The following is a 19922-nucleotide window of genomic DNA, read 5'->3' as shown; positions in this document are numbered from 1 at the left end:
ATTAGCCTGGTCGCGACCAGGCTAAAACACTGGCTATAGTAATACGTGCGTCAAAAAAGTCTCACAGGCGGAAACTAAACCCTGAACGACAGTTCCTCATGTGTCTTTTAGGAAATATTAGTTCCCACTTCACACGAGATAGATAGATTAGATAGTTTGACTGTGTGATAGATAGATAATTTGATAATTTGAAAGTGTGATCGATCGATAGATAGTTTGATTGTGTGATAGATAACTAGATATTTTGAAAGTGTGATAGATAGATAGATCGATGGATACATAAATTAAAAAGTGTAAAAAATAAAATAAAATGAATAGGTATGTCTATCAACTTGCATTGCTGTCATCACAGCGGTCTGGTTGGCGCAGTGGTCAACAGTCCAGCCTTTCTTCCATTTGGGGTGTGTATATTCTTAGCGCACACCTCATGTGTATTGCGTGTCATGTGCTCTTACAGCTGGAGGAGGCAAACCGCGTGGAAGAAATGCCATGTCACTGGCTGCCAGAATGTCCCCAGGAATCTGGTTCTCTCGGAGCAGTGGAAACTGTTGGAAAGGTCAAGAATGCTTCTATTTAAGGACCAATTACCCTTAAACAGGTGGGAGTAGGGCCAACTCATCCCCTTGATCATCCACCACACCTTTGCCAAATAAGTTGTATCCAAAATAAAAAAACTTCCAGAAATATTGGGTCATTTGGAGTTCAGCCCATTATTGAATAATAAACATTTAGTAACAGCACAGACACATAGCGAATACAATCCTGTACCGTCCATCACAATACATTTATTTAAAACACACTTTACTGTCATTTCAGGCAGTCAGTCATCTAAAAATGGGTCACCACCATCCTGGCTAAAGTGAGTGCAAACTAATTTGGGGTACTCAGATTCACGCCGGGCTTCCACGCCGCCAAGGAACCGCGCCGGTTCCTGTTGTGCTGGTTTGCCAGACAGCATCAAGGGTCGGAGGTTCCAGAACGGGAACGGACCTGGCACAGTTCCTCGGCGGTGTGAAAGCCCTGATAGTGAGGCGGCAGAGATTAAAGCCAAGTGGGCTACGTTCCCCCACAGCGTGGAATTACAGAAACACAACACCTGCCATTAAATCTATCGTAAAAATGCAGAAAGATGCTTTCAAGAACAGCATTACTAGTTCATCAAAGTGCTAGTAGAATTATTACCAGGCTTACACTATTTATACATTTTTTTCCATCATGTTATCATGTTATTCAACTTCATTTCATGAGACTGAAGAACATGAAATACACAGCAGCCTTTAGTAGACTCACGTCACACTCATAGCAATGCAGCTCCCAACTGCGTGAAAATGAAATAGGATATATACAGTATTTATATAGAACTTTCACATAATGCAAGGTGCTATTTATAGATGGGGCTTTCTTTAGAGGTGTTCTCGGGCGGCAGTAACCTAGTGGTTAGAGAGGCCGGCTAGCAATCGAAAGGTCGCTGGTTCGATCCCCGTCTCAGGAGGGAGCTGCATGTGCCCTTGAACAAACTCCAACAATTCACTGACAACGTGAGGCAATAGCATGGCAAATAAAACACATCCTTCTTTAAGCTGCAGATCACAGCAGGTCATAGCGCCCCCGTGTGGCCGTTTTCAGAGGAAGTGCAGCATGCTATCCTCACACTCCCGCGGGACGGTGAGCTTGTAGCTGTGGCACGACAGTTTGTAATTACGCCCGTCGTTGTTGTCCCAGAACTCGCTCCCCGTGGCCCGCAAGCAGACGGCGAACTCCAGGACGGCGCCCGGCTGCAGGATGAAGGGCGGGACGGGGAGGCGAAAGCGGAAGACATCCGACTCCGGCCCTCCCCCCCCTCCGCACTCCGCCCCCCGGTGGACGGTGGACACCCAGCTCGCCTTGGTCTCCGCGCTGCTCCTCCAGTTGGTGAAAGAGTAGCGGGCCGCGACCTCCTTCTCAAAGGTCAGGTTCACAACCCGCGCGGTGCCAACTATCCCCAGCTCCGAGCACAGGACCTGCTCCAGGCACACCCGCTGGCTGCACAGGCGGCTCAGGAAGTCGGGCTGGGCGGCCATATTGTCCGGGAAACACGGCTTGAAGTACGGCAGCGATATCTCCAAGGCCTTCCCCGAGACCCGCTCCGAGCTCATGAGGAGGCGCGCGAAGACGTGCGGCGGTATCCGCGGGTCTTCGCCGACTTTGAAGAACTTGACGTCCTCCAGCTCGAGCCCCAGCGAGTCCACGAAGCGCACCTGCACTCTCCCCCCGGGGTCCTTCTTCGCCCTCCCTCTCCTCTCCGAGGGGAGAGACTGCGCGCGGCGCCGCATGATGGGCTTGGTCGGCGGGTCGCAGGAGAGGCTGCGGCCGAAGACGCCGGGCTCCCGGGTGGGCGGGGGGGGGGTCATGGACCTGGAGCTGCTGGGCGGGCGGATCCTGACCGGAGCCTTGACAGGGGGGGGCTTGGGGTCGTAGATGTTCCGCAGGCAGATGGTGGTTTTGGGCCTGGACACGACGCTGCTGAAGCCGCTGGTGAACTGCATGTCTGCCCTCGGGGAAGCCTTCGCCCGCCAGCCTGCCTCCGCCTTGGCCGTGTCGGTCATCATCACACAGGCAGGAGTGAGGAACCCTGAGAGAAACAGGACTCTGTCATCCCACATGTCTGCACACTGGCTGAACGCTCCCAGATCCACATAATAATAATAATAATAATAATAATAATAATAATAATAATAATAATAATAATAATAACAATAATAATAATAATAATACATTTTATTTATGGGCGCCTTTCAAGGCTCTCAAGGACACCTTACAAGACAGTTTAAAACCACATATCGAAACATTAAAATCAACAAAGCAAAATGAGATAAAAACAGCTAAATCAGATATAACAACAAACAAAATACAGCAGATCAAACCAAGTAAGCCATTGTGAAAAGGTGTGTTTTAAGACTGGATTTGAAAGTGGTGAGAGTGTCATATTATTGCGTATACATGCATGTGTTAATGCTCACAGATCCACATGCATGTATTATTATTATGTATTATGGGCATTTTAAACTGTTTCAACTCAAGAAGCTGCTAAAGAAAAACTTGGAGCAAAACTGTCCTAAATACTGTAAATGTACACTGTTTATTTTTGGTTAAAGTTTTGTTTTTAATATGTTCATATGTTCTACTTTTCAACATAAACATGCAAATGAATCCCTGTGCGATGGTGACATACTTACTTGCTTTAGGTGGTCTGATATGCAGGACTGCTGCTGTGTCTGGCTGCCATGCTGGTTCCTCTCTGCACTGGGCTGGGGGCTGACAAGCTGCTGCTTTGCTGCCCCGACTGAAGTCACATGACCTGGGGGGGGGGGGGCTCGACCCCCCTCCCTGGCACCCCATCCTCCACACGCTCCGCCCAGCGGGCGCTGAGTGAAATAAAACTCACGATTGATTGCCAGACATGAACAGTTTTCATTTTTGACATTTTAGCAGACGCTTTTATCCAAAGCGACTTACCCTAACAAACAGGAAGACCTATAGCCGACTGTCAAATGTCAAAGGTCAAATGCCATGATTTAAGGACGTGCAGTACTGTACAACTCGGGTTGGCAAGGCAGGGCAAGTTTATTTGTACAGCACATTTCATACAACAGGAACAGGGGCAATTGAAAGTGCTTTACATAACAGCATTAACAACTACAGAAAAAGAAGGATAGGAATACAATAAATAAATAAATGGCAAGAATAGATACAGATACATATGTATATAGAAAATAAATAGATAAACATTTAACAACGTAATAAGACAATGAATAAAAAAGATATAGATAAAAGTCTATAAATTACTGCAACTGTATTCAAGCGCTGCACTTGACTACATTTCCCACAATGCACTCTGACCCTGGTACTCCGCCACTCCAGCGGGTGTGGGTCGGTCATAGCGTTAGACTGCCTCACAATGTAAAGCTGCAATGCTTTGCCACGATTTAAAAAAAGAAAATAAACATGTATATATTTTTGTAATAATTGTCAAATCGTAATCGGATACCAACCGCGATCTTTGATATGTTTTTGTCGCAATGCAAACCTGTGTCTGCCGTATGGAAGAGCAACATTACCATCATTTATATTTATTTATAAGCTCATAATCTCTGGAAACCTGACCGTGTTCTGTTGGGAAAAAATATGCAACAACCTCTGTCTGGCTTATTGGATGGGCCCAGCCACCCTTACTCAATATGTTATTTTTATAACATAAAATATTGAATATTATTGTTATTATTATTATTATTATTATTATTATTATGGGCACAATCGTGCAGGAACGGGCGGCAGCCGGCCACAGCAAACTCTCTGTCAGGGGGAGAACAGCACGGAGCGACGGGTGTGTGGCACGGTATGTTATTATGTTATTGTGTGTTATTGCCATGTAACATCTATGTATGTAGGTCATGTCTTCGATGTGGTAGAGGTATTACAACTGGTTACATAGTAGGCTATTACATGTAATGTATATGCTACCTGATATGTCTGCGGTTTGAATAGACTAACCCTTTTTAAAATTATTATTATTATTATTAATTATGGCTTAACCTCCCCGCATCCTATATAAAGCAAAACATATTTCATGTTGATGTGTTTTGATTGTTAACATGTTTTCCATAGCACCAAACTGGGGAACAGGAGTCAGAATAACAACAAGTCCCAGAGAAAGTCAACGCCACCCCAGAATGCAGTCACAGGTCAGGACAGCAGTCAGTCAGCAGAGAAAGTAAGTCCTGACAGAAAACTCTGCGTTGATTGTGCACCGTTATAGAAGTTATCTGGACAACCAGAAATAATCTTTGCATGAATGTGGTTAACGTTGCATGCACTATACTGCATTGTATCTGTACTTGACCATTCTCTTCATTCAGTCTTGAATTAAAGCGTTTTTAAAGATCGATTATTGCCCTATAATTTCCAACCCTAATTGAAGTTGGCTGCATTGGATTAACAACGTCTTTCTGTCTTAGAAACTGGATCAAAGAAGGCCAAGGTACAAACCTAACAGCTCCTCCGTCAAGCACAACACAGCTTCTCAATACAGGTGAGATTGTTGTTGTTGTTGTTGTTGTTGTTGTTGTTGTTGTTGTTGTTGTTGTTGTTGTGGCGGTGCTTCAAAGATATCCTTAATGCGTAAAACTGTCCTTGTTTGAACTGAATTGTTTGATGTAACACCGGGTCCTTCGTTCCCTGGCAGCATGCAGGGACACTCCTCCGACCCAAAGCCCTCCTCCTCCTCCTCCTCCTCCTCGCCGGCCTCTAAGGAGAAGGAGGTGCAGCCGGTGTCTCAGTGCAGCCGTCCCAGAGCGCAGAGCCACGCGCGAGCGAGGAGGAGGAGCGGCGGCGGCAGACGGGCGTTATCGCTCGACCTCGACGCTCCCTCAGAGCCGCCGCGTCACCTGCCCGAGGGTCGGACGACCACCCCAGAGACCCCAGAGACGGCGAAGCTGTGTGAGTGTAGAGACGGCAGGGACGACGTGGACAGCGACAGTGACCTCTCTGAGTCAGGAGGGAGACTTCTTCCTGTGTCGTCCCTGCCCTCGTTCCCCCCCACCTGCGCTCCTCCTCCTCCTCCTCCTCCTCCTCCTCAGCTCAGACGGGCTGAGCGGGTAAATAAACCCCACGACGACTTCCCCTCCCCCTCCCCGCCGACACGCGTTCCCAGCAGGCAGAGAGGGCAGCAGCAGAGCCACGGTCTTGGCAGTTTCCCAACAGCGGCCTCCTCCTCCTCCTCCTCCTCCTTCCTCCTGCCTCCGTCGTTTAACTCCTGGAATCTCGGGCGACTGCCGGCGTTCTTCAACATGGAGGGCCGGGGGGGGGCGCCTCACCACCCCAGGCCCGTGGGCCAGCTGGAGAAGCACCTGGCGCGGCAGCTGAGGCTCGAGTGGCGGCAGATCCAGTCGGTCCAGGAGAAGGAGGAGCGGAGCGGCACCACCGGCACCACCACCTCCTCCTTTGACGACGCCGTTGTCTTAGCGTCGACCGGCCGTCACCTTCACCGGCCTCCTCACGCCTCCTCCTCCGCCACCTCCTCCTCCCGCCTCAGCTGTCCCAAGACCATCCTCCAGTGCCAGCGCGCCTTTCCTCTCACCTTCCTCTCCTCCTCTCCCCTGGGAAACCCCGCGGACACCGCCCAGCTCTCTGGGTGCGGCTGCCGCCACCGCCACCTCCACCGCCACCAGCACCAGGGGACAGCACGCGGGGGGGGCGGGGGGGACCTCGGGGGCGTCTCCTCCTCTCTCCCTCCTAAGAGGAGGAGCTACAGCGAGAGTCGGGTGGTCCGTGTGGGTCCCGAGAGGAGCTGGGAGTCTTGGCCGCCTCAGAGGCTGGGGGGGAGCCCCGGGGGCGCCACGGGGAAGAGCCACGTCAGACACATGCAGGCCACAGGGAACATCCGTAGTAGCGCCGTACACCAGAGTCCTCCTCCTCCCCCCCCCGCCGGCGAGGCTCAGTCTGTCATCGGGGGCTCTCGTGTTGGGGTGGTGGCCGGAGAACCGGGCTGCGTCGGGAGGGGGCGGGAGGACCCGCCGTCCAGGGACGTCAGTCAGGTCGGTTGTAGGAGAAGAAGAAGAAGAAGTGAATCTGAGAGGAGGACGAGTGTGTCTGAACGCAGAAGAGAATCCGGGTCAAAAGGACCCGAAGATCTGAAGACGAACGCTGCCACTGCCGGGGGGATCACGTGTCATCTGTCTGGGTCGAAGAACCCTAACCCAACCACAGGGAGGCTAAATGGGAGGCTGGATCCTAACCCAACCACAGGGAGGCTAAATGGGAGAATGGACCCTAACCCAACCACAGGGAGGCTAAATGGGAGGCTGGACTCTAACCCAACCACAGGGGGGAGGCCAAACGGGAGGCTGAAAAAGGTTGAATTTATTACGTAATAACAAAAAGTATGAAAGTCTTTGATGTCTCCAAGATCAAAGGCCAGTCTGCAGAAGGGAAGCCTGTTGAAGCACAAGGCACAAGGCTATTCAGATGAATGTCTTCCATATTCCTCCATATGGGTTTGTATTGAATTTGATCTGAATGAAGGTATGATACTGTTGTTGTAAAGACCAAATGAATTCCTGTTGCAACTTGCCTGCAATTATTATGTATTAGTTATGGTGCCCCAGTATGAGGTCAAAAGTATTTGCCCAAAAGAAAAATGATTGTAAGTGAAAGTGAAGTCATATTTTCGATGCAAAAATGTAATGTAACATGTGTTTTTAATTCAAACGTATCAGCCACTATTTATACATCTGTACATACCACACTGTACATATCTACCTTAACTGTACATAATATCTACCTTAACTGTACATATCTACCTTAACTGTACACAGCTCATAACTGTATATACCTCTAAACTGCCGTACTTGCCATACTGTATCTATCACTATCACTGTCATGTTTTATATCATGTTTTATATCACTATTTGCACTTCTGGTTGGATGCTAAACTGCATTTCAATTGTCTGGTACTTGTACTCTGCAATGACAATAAAGTTGAATCTAATCTAATCTAATCTATTGAAAATGATTTCTAATGAATTCAGTTGACGGCTGCGTCCAACCCCCCATCCTTCTTTGATGTTTCAACTTGTTTTCTTTTCCTTGCGGTTACGTTTGTTTTCCACCTTCCATCAAGTTGTGTTTTTCTCTCAACCTAAACCTCTCCTAGTTTTGGAAAGCCTGGGGAAATCTTTTTTCCGAAAATATCTCCAAAGGGTTGCAAGCTTGTTCTGAGACGAGTGATGCCTTCTGACACGCCAAACCAGCTTGTTCTGAGACGAGTGATGCCTTCTGACACGCCAAACCAAGCTTGTTCTGAGACGAGTGATGCCTTCTGACACGCCAAACCTGAGTGATGCCTTCTGACACGCCAAACCAAGCTTGTTCTGAGACGAGTGATGCCTTCTGACACGCCAAACCTGAGTGATGCCTTCTGACACGCCAAACCAATTAAATACCTTGCCCGGTAAGAGCTCCAAATAAAACAATATTAACCTTCACTCTTCCATCAATGTTGCAAGCTAGCATTGACAACAACAACTCTGTGCAAATACCCAGTGGGAGAAGATGACATACATACATACATACATACAGTACATACTTACATACATACATACATGCATGCATGCATACATACATACATGCATACATACATACATACATACATGTACATACATACATGTACATACATACATACAGACATACATACATACATACATGCATACATACATACATACATGCATGCATACATACATACATGCATGCATGCATGCATACATACATACATACATACATACATGCATACATACATGCATACATACATACATACATACATGCATGCATACATACATGCATACATACATACATACTTACATACATACATACATACATACATACATACATACATACATACATACATACATACAACAAGCTACCGCTCTATAGGCATGTGTTGACAGGGCTCTCGGAAAGTAACATCCAATGTAATTGCGAGCACATTCTCCCATTGCTCCATGAATGTGCAACAATTGCTAATGAATGTGCAACAAATACTATGTGCAATATGACAACCCTTGTGTACATAAGGTTCAGATATAGGAAACAGTTAGGATATTTATAGCATAGCATAGAGTACAGCACAGTGTTTTATTGTATAGTATAGTAGTATAGTATAGTAGATAGTGTACATAGCCTTTATTTAACCAGCTCTTTTCCCTTTTTTTATTTTACCCTTGGCTCTCTAAATGTCGTTGTATGGTACCTGTACTGTATTAATGACAATAAAGACCATTCATTCATTCATTCATTCATTCATTCATTCATTCATTCATTCATCCAGCTCATTCCACCCCATCCCTTCTGGATCTGTGGAAGTGTGTAAGGTGTCGGGACCACTAAGATGATTTGGGAAGATTTCTGTTCTCAGAATTCAGAAACACACAGATACACAAATGTTTGTGTTTTCCCTGTTGCTAAATATAAACAGATCATACTTGAACACATTCACTCAATTATATCTTGAGTTTTAAAATGTATAATCTCAATAGGTGTCCTGTACGATAAATATAAAATGTTTTGAACCCAAATAAGCAGGCTTCACCGTGCAGGTGGATCTTTGCCACAACTAAATATGACTAAATAACTATTACGAAATATTAACGGTTAATATAATTATAATTAACTAATTATTTAATGTATTTATTATAATTAATATTTGTAATATTAAATATAAAAATATAACATATTATTAAAGTAAATATTTGCCACAACTAAATATAAATATATATAGATATAAACACATATTTCTTGTTTCCAGCTGTACCGAGGAACCGATGTTTCCATGTCGTTGTCTCACGTCGGACATATTTCCTTAGTGGCACCGTGACAGCCACAGCATGGACTCTTCGCAGCGCATCTTAGACCACCTGACAGAAGTGGAGGTGGCAGCAGAGGACGTTCTGGCCAACAGACAGCAGGTAAGACTGAATATTAACTCATATAAGAGCAGTTTATTCACCAGCTAACCTTATAGCTCATAGCTGTCCTCTCTGAGTCACATGATAGGGTGTTGTTGCATGACTGTCTGGCTGAGCTCTCTCTCTCTCTCTCTCTCTCTCTCTCTCTCTCTCTCTCTCTCTCTCTCTCTCTCTCTCTCTCTCTCTCTACCTCTCTCTCTCTCTGTCTCTTTCTCTCTCTCTGTCTCTCTCTCTACCTCTCTCTCTCTGTCTCTCTCTCTCTCTCTCTACCTCTCTCTCTCTCTCTGTCTCTCTCTGTCTCTGTCTCTGTCTCTGTCTCTGTCTCTCTCTGTCTCTCTGTACCTCTTTCTCTCTTTCTCTCTCTGTCTCTCTCTGTCTCTCTGTACCTCTTTCTCTCTGTCTCTCTGTCTCTCTGTCTCTATCTGTCTGTCTCTCTGTCTCTCTCTCTCTCTGTCTCTCTCTGTCTCTCTCTCTGTCTCTGTCTCTCTCTCTCTGTACCTCTGTCTCTCTCTCTGTCTCTCTCTCTCTGTCTCTCTCTCTCTGTGTCTCTCCCAGCCTCACATGCTTGTGTTGTTGTGTTACAGTGTCATGTGTATGTTATATGTATCATATGTGGTTTGTGTATCATGTTGACATGTCTGCATGCGTCGTAATAACAGTCCTGACCTCCCTGGCCTGTGTTCAGATCGTGGATTTGGACGTGAAGAGAAACAGGAACAGAGAAGCGTTGAATTCGTTGCGGAGCGACACATCTTCGGACACAAGTGAGTGTTGCACAGCCTCGGTTAATTGATTAATTGAAAGCAAATGTGTGTAAATACTAAAACAACACACTTTCTGCGTGCTCGCCCTGGTGTCAGGAAAAAGCCCAAAACGGGTTGATGTTCTCAAGTCAGTCAATCTACATTTATTCATACATGCGATCGACGAAGAACAATCAAGATCACACATTTTTGTTGTTTGCAGAGAAAGTGAAGGTTTGCTTTGGCAACATGTTCATCCAGTTTCCCAAAGCCAAGACTAAAGAGATGATCCAGAACGGTGAGAGCCACACTATTCATCATCATCATCATCATCATCATCATTTCAGCGGCGATTGCTGCATATTTCTGTTACCTTGTCAAACGACGAGATGAGTTGGAGCAACTTAACATCTCAATCCCTCTTTACCTGCTGTGTTCCTCTGAACAGACCAGGAGCAGCTAGAGAAGGAGGTCAACGACCTCCGCAAGGGCCTGAAAGCAAAAGTAAACCGTCTCAATGAGCTTCAAGGTAAGTCCACCCTGAAGACCTTGTCATTGTGTTTCTCTAGTTTTTGTGGTTCTTGTGGAATTCCAGAATAAGATTAGATTATTAGATGAGATTCAACTTTATTGTCGTTGCAGAGTACAATACCAGACAACGAAATGCAGTTTAGCTAAGTCTAACCAGATGTGCAAATTGTGACATGATAGTGATAAGTGATAGGTACAGTATGGTAGAGGTATGAGATGGATAGTAGTAAGCTACACTATATGGACAAAAGTGCTTGTTGAACTTGTCATTCCAAAACCATGGACATTAATATGGAGTTGGTCCCTTTGCTGCTATAACAGCTTCCACTCTTCTGGGAAGACTTTCTACTAGATTTTAGAATATGGTTGCAGGGATTTGCTCCCATTCAGCCACAAGAGCATTAATGAGGTCGGGCACTGATGTTGGGGGAGAAGGACTGGCTCGCAGTCTGCGTTCCGATTCATCTCAAAGGTGTTGGATGGGGTTGAGGTCAGAGCTCTATGTGCAGGCCAGTCAAGTTCTCCCAGACCAAACTCGGCAAGCCATGTCATTATGGACCTCACTTTGTGTATGGGGGCATTGTCATGCTGAAACTGGAAAGGGCCTTCCCCAAACTGTCGCCACAAAGATGGAAGCATACAATTCTCTAGAATCTCATTAGCATTAACATGCCCCTTCACTGGAACTAAGGGGCCTAGCCCAAACCATGAAAACAGCCCCAGACCAGAATTGTGTCCACATACTTTTGTCCATATAGTGTACAGTTAAGGTAGCTATGTACAGTATGGTGTATGCAGATGTGGAAATTAGAGGCTATATCCAAAAAGATGTATGTACAAATATGTGTCCATAAATATAATACCGATATGTGCAAAGGTAAATGTGCAAACAGCAGTAGTGCAAAGGGTAATAAGTCCATCTTAGAATATTGACAATGTATTCACATCTACCTTTTGATTCCAGGAAAGCCTGAGCTGACAGGATACAACCTGTCTCCTCTTTCAAACGTGGAGATGAAGTCCATCAACAGCCTGTTGAGAAGGTGAGCTCAGCCTTCATGTGCAAACTGATGAGCTGCTCGTTTGAGAGGGTGAAGGGGCCTTCCAGAACCACAGTGGGCCAAGAAGTGTCCAAGGCACCACATTAAAAACAGGGTTCCCACGGGTCCTTGAAATCCTTGAATGTTTGTGAATTTGAGAAAAAGAAATCGAGGTCTTAAAAGTTTTAGAAAATAGACACAGGTCATTGAAAGTGCTTGAATTCCCCTCTCTCTCTCTCTAAAAAAAAAAATATATATATATCTATATATTCAAAAATATTTTACTTAGCTCGTCAACTAGTTCTGTCTAAAACTATGCCGTGTTGGGTCCTTGAATTTGAGGGAATTGAGTCTTGAAAGGTGCTTGAATTTGATGTTTCAGAAGGTGTGGGAACCCTGTAAAAAGCTCATGAACATCTCCTGTTGGTGAATGATGTGGTTTTACTGCTGTTCTGTCCAAATGTCCGTTTATTTATGATGTATTATGCAAGTAGCCTGAACCTGTTATTTTATGTATCAAGTCCTGCCACTAGATGGCAGTATATCATTTCATTTCAAGCCTTTATTTCAACTCGGAGACCCTTACTTTCGGTGGGGCCGACTGTACAGGACAAATAAAAACATAACAGCATAGCAACACAATAAATACATAAAAACTGGATAAATAAAAACATTGCAACACAACAGATTCATATGTTCATGTAATGGAGTGCACTGCCAAGCAGATAATGCTGCCAACACATCTGCGACGATTGAGGGTGTTGTTTTTCATTATAACACCTTCTGATTATGATTCTGTATGGTGTTAGTGCCTTATCTGCCGCACAACCCATTTAAACGCCTTCGTCGTAGTAGTAGTAGTAGTAGTAGTAGTAGTAGTAGTAGTAGTAGTAGTAGTTGTTGTAGTGGTAGTAGTAGTAGTAGTAGTAGTAGTAGTAGTAGTAGTAGTGGTAGTGGTAGTGGTAGTGGTAGTGGTAGTGGTAGTAGTAGTAGTAGTAGTAGTAGTAGTAGTAGTAGTAGTAGTAGGAGGTATTAACTTACTTAGTCTCTAACAGGCTTCAACACTCCATCTCTTCCAGATGTATTCAGGCCTGGTCCTCGTTGAGTAGGAGTTAAATACCTTTCAGAATAGTGTCAGGACTCTCCGACTGTTGATTGACAGCTTCAGACAGCTAGCTTTCAGCAGGAGCTAAGTCCCAATTGACAGCAATTGGCTTGAAGCAGATAGCTTTCAGCAGCCTTATCAGCCTAAGTCCCAGACAGTGTCCTAAGGCGGGATAGCCACAGCAAAACAGCTATCGACTACCAACAACGCACAGACTTTAAACAAGATCAACATAATGTACTTAGCCTAATAGCACCGGCTTCACCCCTCCATTTCAAATATGTTTAGGTGTCTTTCAGTTGTCAGGTGTGGACAACAATGACATATATATGTATATTCTGTATCTGCATTACTTAGTTTCATTTGGTTTCTGCTAGTGTACTATTTCAAATAAAAACAATACGAACAACAATACAAGTGATATTAGTTGTTCTTTTTCGGTCGATATGTTTTTGAATCTACTGAACAGTTGATAACTGGTCTGACTCTCAAAGTGTATGCAGTCTGACCCAGGGAAAAGTGTATCCACGTTTTAAGGCCAATGCACACGGCGTGCCATTTTGTCGCATTGCAAGAGAGTGTGAGAGCTGCAGCCCCCCCTGGGGGCGTTGGAGGGGGAGGGGAAGTCACATGATTGTGAATTGGTGGCACACACACAAGGCCAATGCACACAGCGTGCGATTTCTGTTGCGCGTCAACATTCCATTTTGAAGTTTGAATGGAAGTCTATGAGAACATCGCATCTCAACACACACGGCCCCGATTTTAATCGCACGGCGAAAATTCGATTCCATTCATTTTGAAGCTAACATTTGCCAAATTTGACAGTGCGACAAAACTCGCACGCCGTGTGCTTTGTCCCATTCAAAATGAATGCAATCGAATTTTCGCCGTGCGATTAAAATCGGGGCCGTGTGTGTTGAGATGCGATGTTCTCATAGACTTCCATTCAAACTTCAAAATGGAATGTTGACGCGCAACAGAAATCGCACGCTGTGTGCATTGGCCTTTGCGTGCTGTGGCACATACCTGGAGCCAGTGAAGAACGATGCGTTTATGACTCATGTTGATGGAAACCTGCTGTCTGCCATCTATATATATATATTATATGATCATTCAAAACTAGTTCAAAAGTACAGCATGGGAAAACAGCCACGGGCCGAATTAGTTTTAGTTTTTAATTCAGTGAGACCGACTAAATACATTAGGTTTACGAGGGTGATTTATTATGTTTTGGTAGGAAATGTTCCATGTTTTTGAAATGGATCAAAGTTCACGCAATTCTCAGAGGGCTCCATCCAAAATGTTACACTATTATAGGATTATATGGCCATCCCAGGCCAGATGGGGTGGGGCTACACATTCACATTTCATAGTTGTTTTAACTATATTTTCAATGGCCCGAGCAAAATATGAATAAAAAGCCAACATTGTGGTTTCGTCATGACCTCAGCTGTAGTTTTTACGACATATTAATCATAGCTCATAGCAGGACGCCTCTCTCTACGTACCAAATATCTGTTGTCAAGTTGTAAGTCAATGACGCTAATGGTTTGATCTGTAGGTTGTCTCGGTTTACGACTCAACATCTTAATGGCTGTTTCAGGCAACAATACACTATTCTACACACCAGCTGCGGTATGTCGGCCTACAGTACAACGTTATGGGACGGTTTCACACACGAGGCTTAAGCCTAATCCTAGAAGAAGAAAGAAAAAGCATCTTCCATGGAAGATTTTACATCGAACGTGTGATTTAAGCTTTGATTCTTGGCTTTTAAGCCTTGTCTGTGAAACCAGCCAGTTATCATAAAGGTGAAATACACTCAGAAGCTGATTATGAATGAAAACAGAAGTGCTTCTAACAGAAGCAGGTGGTGGTGGAGGGAGAGAGATGTTTTCTTTTAGTTGGCGGGTAAACAAGGAGATGATTAGAATGTGATGGTTCGTTCCTGTCTTGTGTCATGTGGTCGCTGATGGTTTAACGGTTCTGTCAGGACGGTGTTCCCCGTGTGCCAATATTCATTAATCTTTAATTGGAAAGGAAGAGAAAAGCACACCACCGCAGAAGACTAGGGCGAGGTTCTGGCGACGCAACAGAATACTATTAAAAGGAGTAGAAGCCGCACACTCTCGTTCCAGATGCACACAAGAGATTGTAGATTTAATAAGACACCGCAGGTATGTCCTCACAGGTGTTACGTAGTCAGTTTAGCCTACCTGTCTATTTAACGGCTGTCATGCGCTGTGTGTGTATGTAAGACTTGACAAAGGCTACGGAGAAACCGTTGTCTTATTAAATCGACACTTTTTTTGCATCTGGAACTAGAGTGTGCGGCTTCCACTACCTTTCGATATTCAGTAATCTACCATCACATGTGCCAGTTCCCATTACCGATACAGGTTGATTAATGCTGTCTACTTTCTCAGTTCACAGTCCTCAGCTCAGCTAGTGTGCTCAGATCGTCTTAAGTCGAAGTTTCAATTTCCTTCTCAGGCGACTCAGATAGTGTCTATTCGGTTGTTAAGTCGTGACGTGTTTCCGGGTCCAAAGTTGGCTGAGGCGCTCTCTTCGAAATGCCGCAGTAATAATAATAATTCATTATATTTATGTAGCGCTTTTCCGAGGCTCAAAGTCCCTGACAATATGGGGAAAACGGGAAAGTGCTGCTGTGTCCCTTGTTGTATGAATAGATCCGAGGCTAAAAAAACGATTGAGGTGTCATTCTACCGCTGTAGTACACTGGTACTCTGGTGCGGGGAATTTCTGGTTTGGACCCGGAAATTGCTACACGTCACGTTTGACGTCAGACTTAACAACCGAAAAGCCTGCTGTCATGGTTCCTCAGAAGCATCAGTCCAGTGGCCCATTTTTATTATTATTATTATTATTTAAAAAATGTTATGGTTATTTTTTTCTGAGTGCGGCAGTCCCACTCATATTTTTCATTTTATTGGGTAGAGATAGTGAAGACAGACAGGAACGTAAGGAGAAGAGGGCATGGGCTGGATTTGAACCCAGCCGACATGGACATAATAATTATGTGTACACTGTAGACTGCGGTGCTAGACCACTGGACCGCCACAGATCATACATTTGTATTATTTGTGACAGGGTCTGGTGAAAAAGCAGCAAGATCATTTTTCTGTTTTATTTTTTAACAGATTATGCAAGTGCAGATTGTAAGCTTTCAAATGGTGTGTCATTGCTACCATCGCGTTGGTAGCTAGCTAGCAGCTAAGAAAACATGGCTATGAACATCTAACTGCATGTTTAGCACATCACAACATGCTGATAGAGCATCAACATGTTAAAAATGCACGTAACTAAATTATCACACAGTCCTTCCTTGCATTTGAACACGTCCTAAAACGTACGTTTGTTTACAAGTCGTGTATCACTAACCCAGTAGCCTACAGCAGGGCAGTAGACGATACAGTGAATCCAATTCACAAGTTATTTAGTGATCCTAAAACCGTTGTTTGATATATCGAGTGGGCTCTTCAACACTTAAACTATGGAAAAAAACAGAAAACTTTTTTTTTTTTTTTTTTATGAAAAAAGAAAAGAGAAGCCTTTTGGTCATTTGCGGTACTTGAGAATTGCCGACATGCCATGTGACCCTTTCCCCAGACAACGTCACATTCATTTTTCTATGTTAACTGAAGGACGGTTTGCTGGAATCCGTTTAGCGGGCCTGGGTATGGGTGTCACTCTCCATGACCACCTACTCACCCCAAATAAAAGCTTTCCAGAGCCAAAAATACCACGATGTGGGGAGAGTAAAATAAACCTACACCGAATCAATCAACATTTCTGCACTCAGTCTGTCTGCCAGTTGACTATTGGTGTCTGCAAACAAAGCTTTCCCAGATAAGATGATGTGCTAGGTAGTAGATTTATGTAAGATAACAGATTCCCCCCCCTCCCCCCCCACCATTGTTATCCTAAAGCCTTTACATTTCATTGCATCGTACATGTTTAACGTCATCCTCTACTTGGAAACGATTTTGAGTCTGTGAGTTCAGAGTAGGTGACTTTTAAGGATATGCTCTCTAACCTGACAATTAAAACTCCTCCAGAAGAGGCGGGAGGGCGGGGTATCGGTAACCCAGGTGATCCATCCGTCAGACTGAAGACAATCTGGGGATTTGTAGGGAGCTTGGACAAACAAGGTCAAACAGGCTCCACTGTTGTTGTGCACCGCGGCTCCTCTCCAGCCAGTAACCAGCAGAGGAGGTTGTTCCCACGGTGTCTCTGTGTGCCGGGGCCTAAGCTCCGTGGGCGCAGTACAGTAGCAGGGGGGGGGGGGGGGGGGGTGGTACAGTAGGTGAGGCCGGGGAGGGGGGGAGGGGGGGGTGGTACAGTAGGTGAGGCCGGGGGGTGGGGGGGGGGGGGGTACAGTAGGTGGGGGGGGGGTGTTGTAAGTACAGTAGATTTACACACAGATCCCTCGTTGCTTTCCTCGGTGCGCTCGGTTCTGACAGGGACGTACAGAGAGAGAGAGACATGGTTCTGACAGGGACGTGCAGAGAGACATGGTTCTGACAGGGACGTACAGAGAGAGAGAGACATGGTTCTGACAGGGACGTGCAGAGAGACATGGTTCTGACAGAGACGTACAGAGAGAGAGAGACATGGTTCTGACAGGGACGTGCAGAGAGACATGGTTCTGACAGAGACGTACAGAGAGAGAGAGACATGGTTCTGACAGAGACGTGCAGAGAGAGAGAGACATGGTTCTGACAGGGACGTGCAGAGAGAGAGAGACATGGTTCTGACAGGGACATACAGAGAGAGAGAGACATGGTTCTGACAGGGACGTGCAGAGAGACATGGTTCTGACAGGGACGTGCAGAGAGAGAGAGACATGGTTCTGACAGAGACGTACAGAGAGAGAGAGACATGGTTCTGACAGAGACGTGCAGAGAGAGAGAGACATGGTTCTGACAGGGACGTGCAGAGAGACATGGTTCTGACAGAGACGTACAGAGAGAGAGAGACATGGTTCTGACAGGGACGTGCAGAGAGACATGGTTGGTTCTGACAGAGACATGCAGCAGAGAGACTCGGTTCTGACAGATAGACCACCACACGTACGTTTAATAAACAGGCCTTCCCCCCCACTACCACTCTTCTGCCCCCCCCCCCCCCCCCCACACACCACCACTCTCCTGTCTTGGTTATTTGTTCCTCTTATTTAACCCCGTTGAAGTGAAAGTCTCCTTGTCGAGACTCTAACCTGACTGCCGTGTCAGCGGTTTAACATGCAGTACCGTAAAACATGACACGAGACAATGAAAAATAACATCCTAATTGAATTTCCTCACTCAATTTTCCGACGAGTCTTTCATAATCACACGGTCATCTGAAACCGGCGCTCGAACGAGATGAGAGTTCGAGATGCCCACTTTCATTAAACGTCCACAAATAAGCCCAAAGAGCATATCATTACTGTAAATTATTATTCTTTTACATTCCCGTCCGAGCCTCCGAGCACGGCGTGCTGATGTTGGAGGAGCCTGCCCCTCGTTAATAAGACGGTCATAGAAAATGTAAAGAGACTATATTATTCCTCACTAGGGGTGGGAAGGGAAGTCTCGCTTAGAATCAATATTCCCAAAGAGCTTTTGCCTGTTTTCATAAAACCTTCCCACCAAACAGGCTTCGGGACTCGACAGTGGGAATAACCTCATGCCAAGGTGTGAAATGTTACAGTGTCGGAATGTTTGGTATTTCTTTTTCCCAGTTAAACAACAAATCTGAAATAATATCCAGGGGGAAAGGAGCCACAGAGTTTATTGTGGTAACAAAGCGTATGTGTTGTGTCGAGGCTCCAGACAGACAGAGAGGGTGAGCGATGCTTTTGGGTGGTTAACGCTGTTGGACTGAGAGCGAGACAAGAGGGGAAATCGGGGGGGGGGGATCAGCCGAACGGAAATGTTTTGATTTTAAATCATGAAGATGTCGTCGCACACGCAACAAACCTTGACTTTAACGTCGACTTGGTTGTCACGACGTGGATGTGGAAATGATCTTCGTCTTCAAAGATGTCAGCGAGGCAGGGTTGTACCCTTGAGTCGATGCTCTCACACACGCGAGCGCTGTTTACCACAGTAAACACCACCCAGGACTAGGGCTTTATAAGTTCAGTCCTGTTTCTGAAGCCGAGTTACACCAAACCAAGTTGGGACGATGTGGCTCATTCTAACATCAACTCTGTGTTGTGTCTACCTCAGGACTTGACTCAGGTTGGGGAGAGGCAACTGTCTTTTCTTCTGTCAGTGTGTTGGCATCAAGAGAGGAAGATTCACGTTGATCAGCTGCTTGTAAAAAAAAACAGCAAAGTGCCCCTGAAGCCACACACAACAACACGGTCGGACGTGACGCATAGTTAGACGTAGTTAGACGTGAGCGACATTTTCATTATGTTTTTTATAGTTTTACGCCAGACGGCGGCCATAAGCCCGCAGGGAATGTGCGTCACGGAGGCGTCATTGTAATTCCGTTCTCCTGGACGACCGTTCTCTCAGGAGGGGCTAGCTGCTAGCCAAGACAGGAGGGGCTAGCTGCTAGCCAAGGCAGCGTCCTCCTCCCCTGCTGTGGTCTGGTGTCAGGAGCAATGCTGACCAACACGCTTTGCCAAATAACATGTTTGTCGTTTACAGACTAAACTGCTCAGTTTGATAACACTAGGATGATGACAGCCGTGCCTATTGTACCTACTATAAGAGCCGCCGCCTCGGGGGTTAAATTACCATAGTCTTTACAATGGGAAGCTGCTACTTACACACAACGACCACTAGTTGGCGCATCTTGTAAATTAGCCTGCCTCCTGCATAGAAAAACTATCAAAATAGCTTTATACTAGCTTATCCTGATGTGATTTTGATTTGAATTTGTTTTTTACTCGCAGGGTCAAATGACCCCAGCCACGGCTGTTCTAGTGTTAATAGGTAATCAAATCCAGGGGCGGCTCAGGAGGTAGAGCCTCCGTCTGGCGTCT

At 45.5% G+C, this 19922-nt stretch overlaps 3 protein-coding genes across 3 annotated transcripts in view; 2 read left to right on the top strand and 1 right to left on the bottom strand.

Annotated features, from left to right (window-relative positions):
* The window catches only part of phactr3b (phosphatase and actin regulator 3b), a gene marked incomplete at both ends in the record, with an annotated part of 78165 nt that extends 77150 nt beyond the window's left edge, over positions 1 to 1015 (top strand). The window contains 2 exons of the mRNA XM_080548481.1: positions 458 to 556; positions 889 to 1015. Of these exons, the coding sequence (XP_080404607.1) occupies positions 458 to 556; positions 889 to 1015 (226 nt within the window). The remainder of the gene's footprint in view (positions 1 to 457; positions 557 to 888) is intronic.
* A 607-nt stretch (positions 1016 to 1622) lies between these two features.
* Positions 1623 to 2642, bottom strand: ppp1r3db (protein phosphatase 1, regulatory subunit 3Db; the record flags this gene model as incomplete). Its single annotated transcript, XM_080548479.1, has 1 exon — positions 1623 to 2642. One exon carries the CDS (start codon positions 2640 to 2642, stop codon positions 1623 to 1625), a length of 1020 nt encoding a protein of 339 aa, XP_080404605.1.
* Positions 2643 to 9401: 6759 nt separating this feature from the next.
* pdrg1 (p53 and DNA-damage regulated 1) lies at positions 9402 to 13256 on the top strand. Its single transcript, XM_080548609.1, has 5 exons — positions 9402 to 9497; positions 10183 to 10261; positions 10464 to 10538; positions 10689 to 10769; positions 11736 to 13256. Exons 1-5 carry the CDS (start codon positions 9417 to 9419, stop codon positions 11816 to 11818), a joined length of 399 nt encoding a protein of 132 aa, XP_080404735.1. The 5' UTR covers positions 9402 to 9416; the 3' UTR covers positions 11819 to 13256.
* The last annotated feature ends 6666 nt before the right edge of the window (positions 13257 to 19922 follow it).

This window comes from Nansenia antarctica (assembly GCF_963989245.1).
Source record: "Nansenia antarctica genome assembly, chromosome: 18".
In the NCBI taxonomy this organism is placed as follows: Eukaryota; Metazoa; Chordata; class Actinopteri; order Argentiniformes; family Microstomatidae; genus Nansenia; species Nansenia antarctica.
This window is presented reverse-complemented; position numbering and strand designations above follow the sequence as displayed.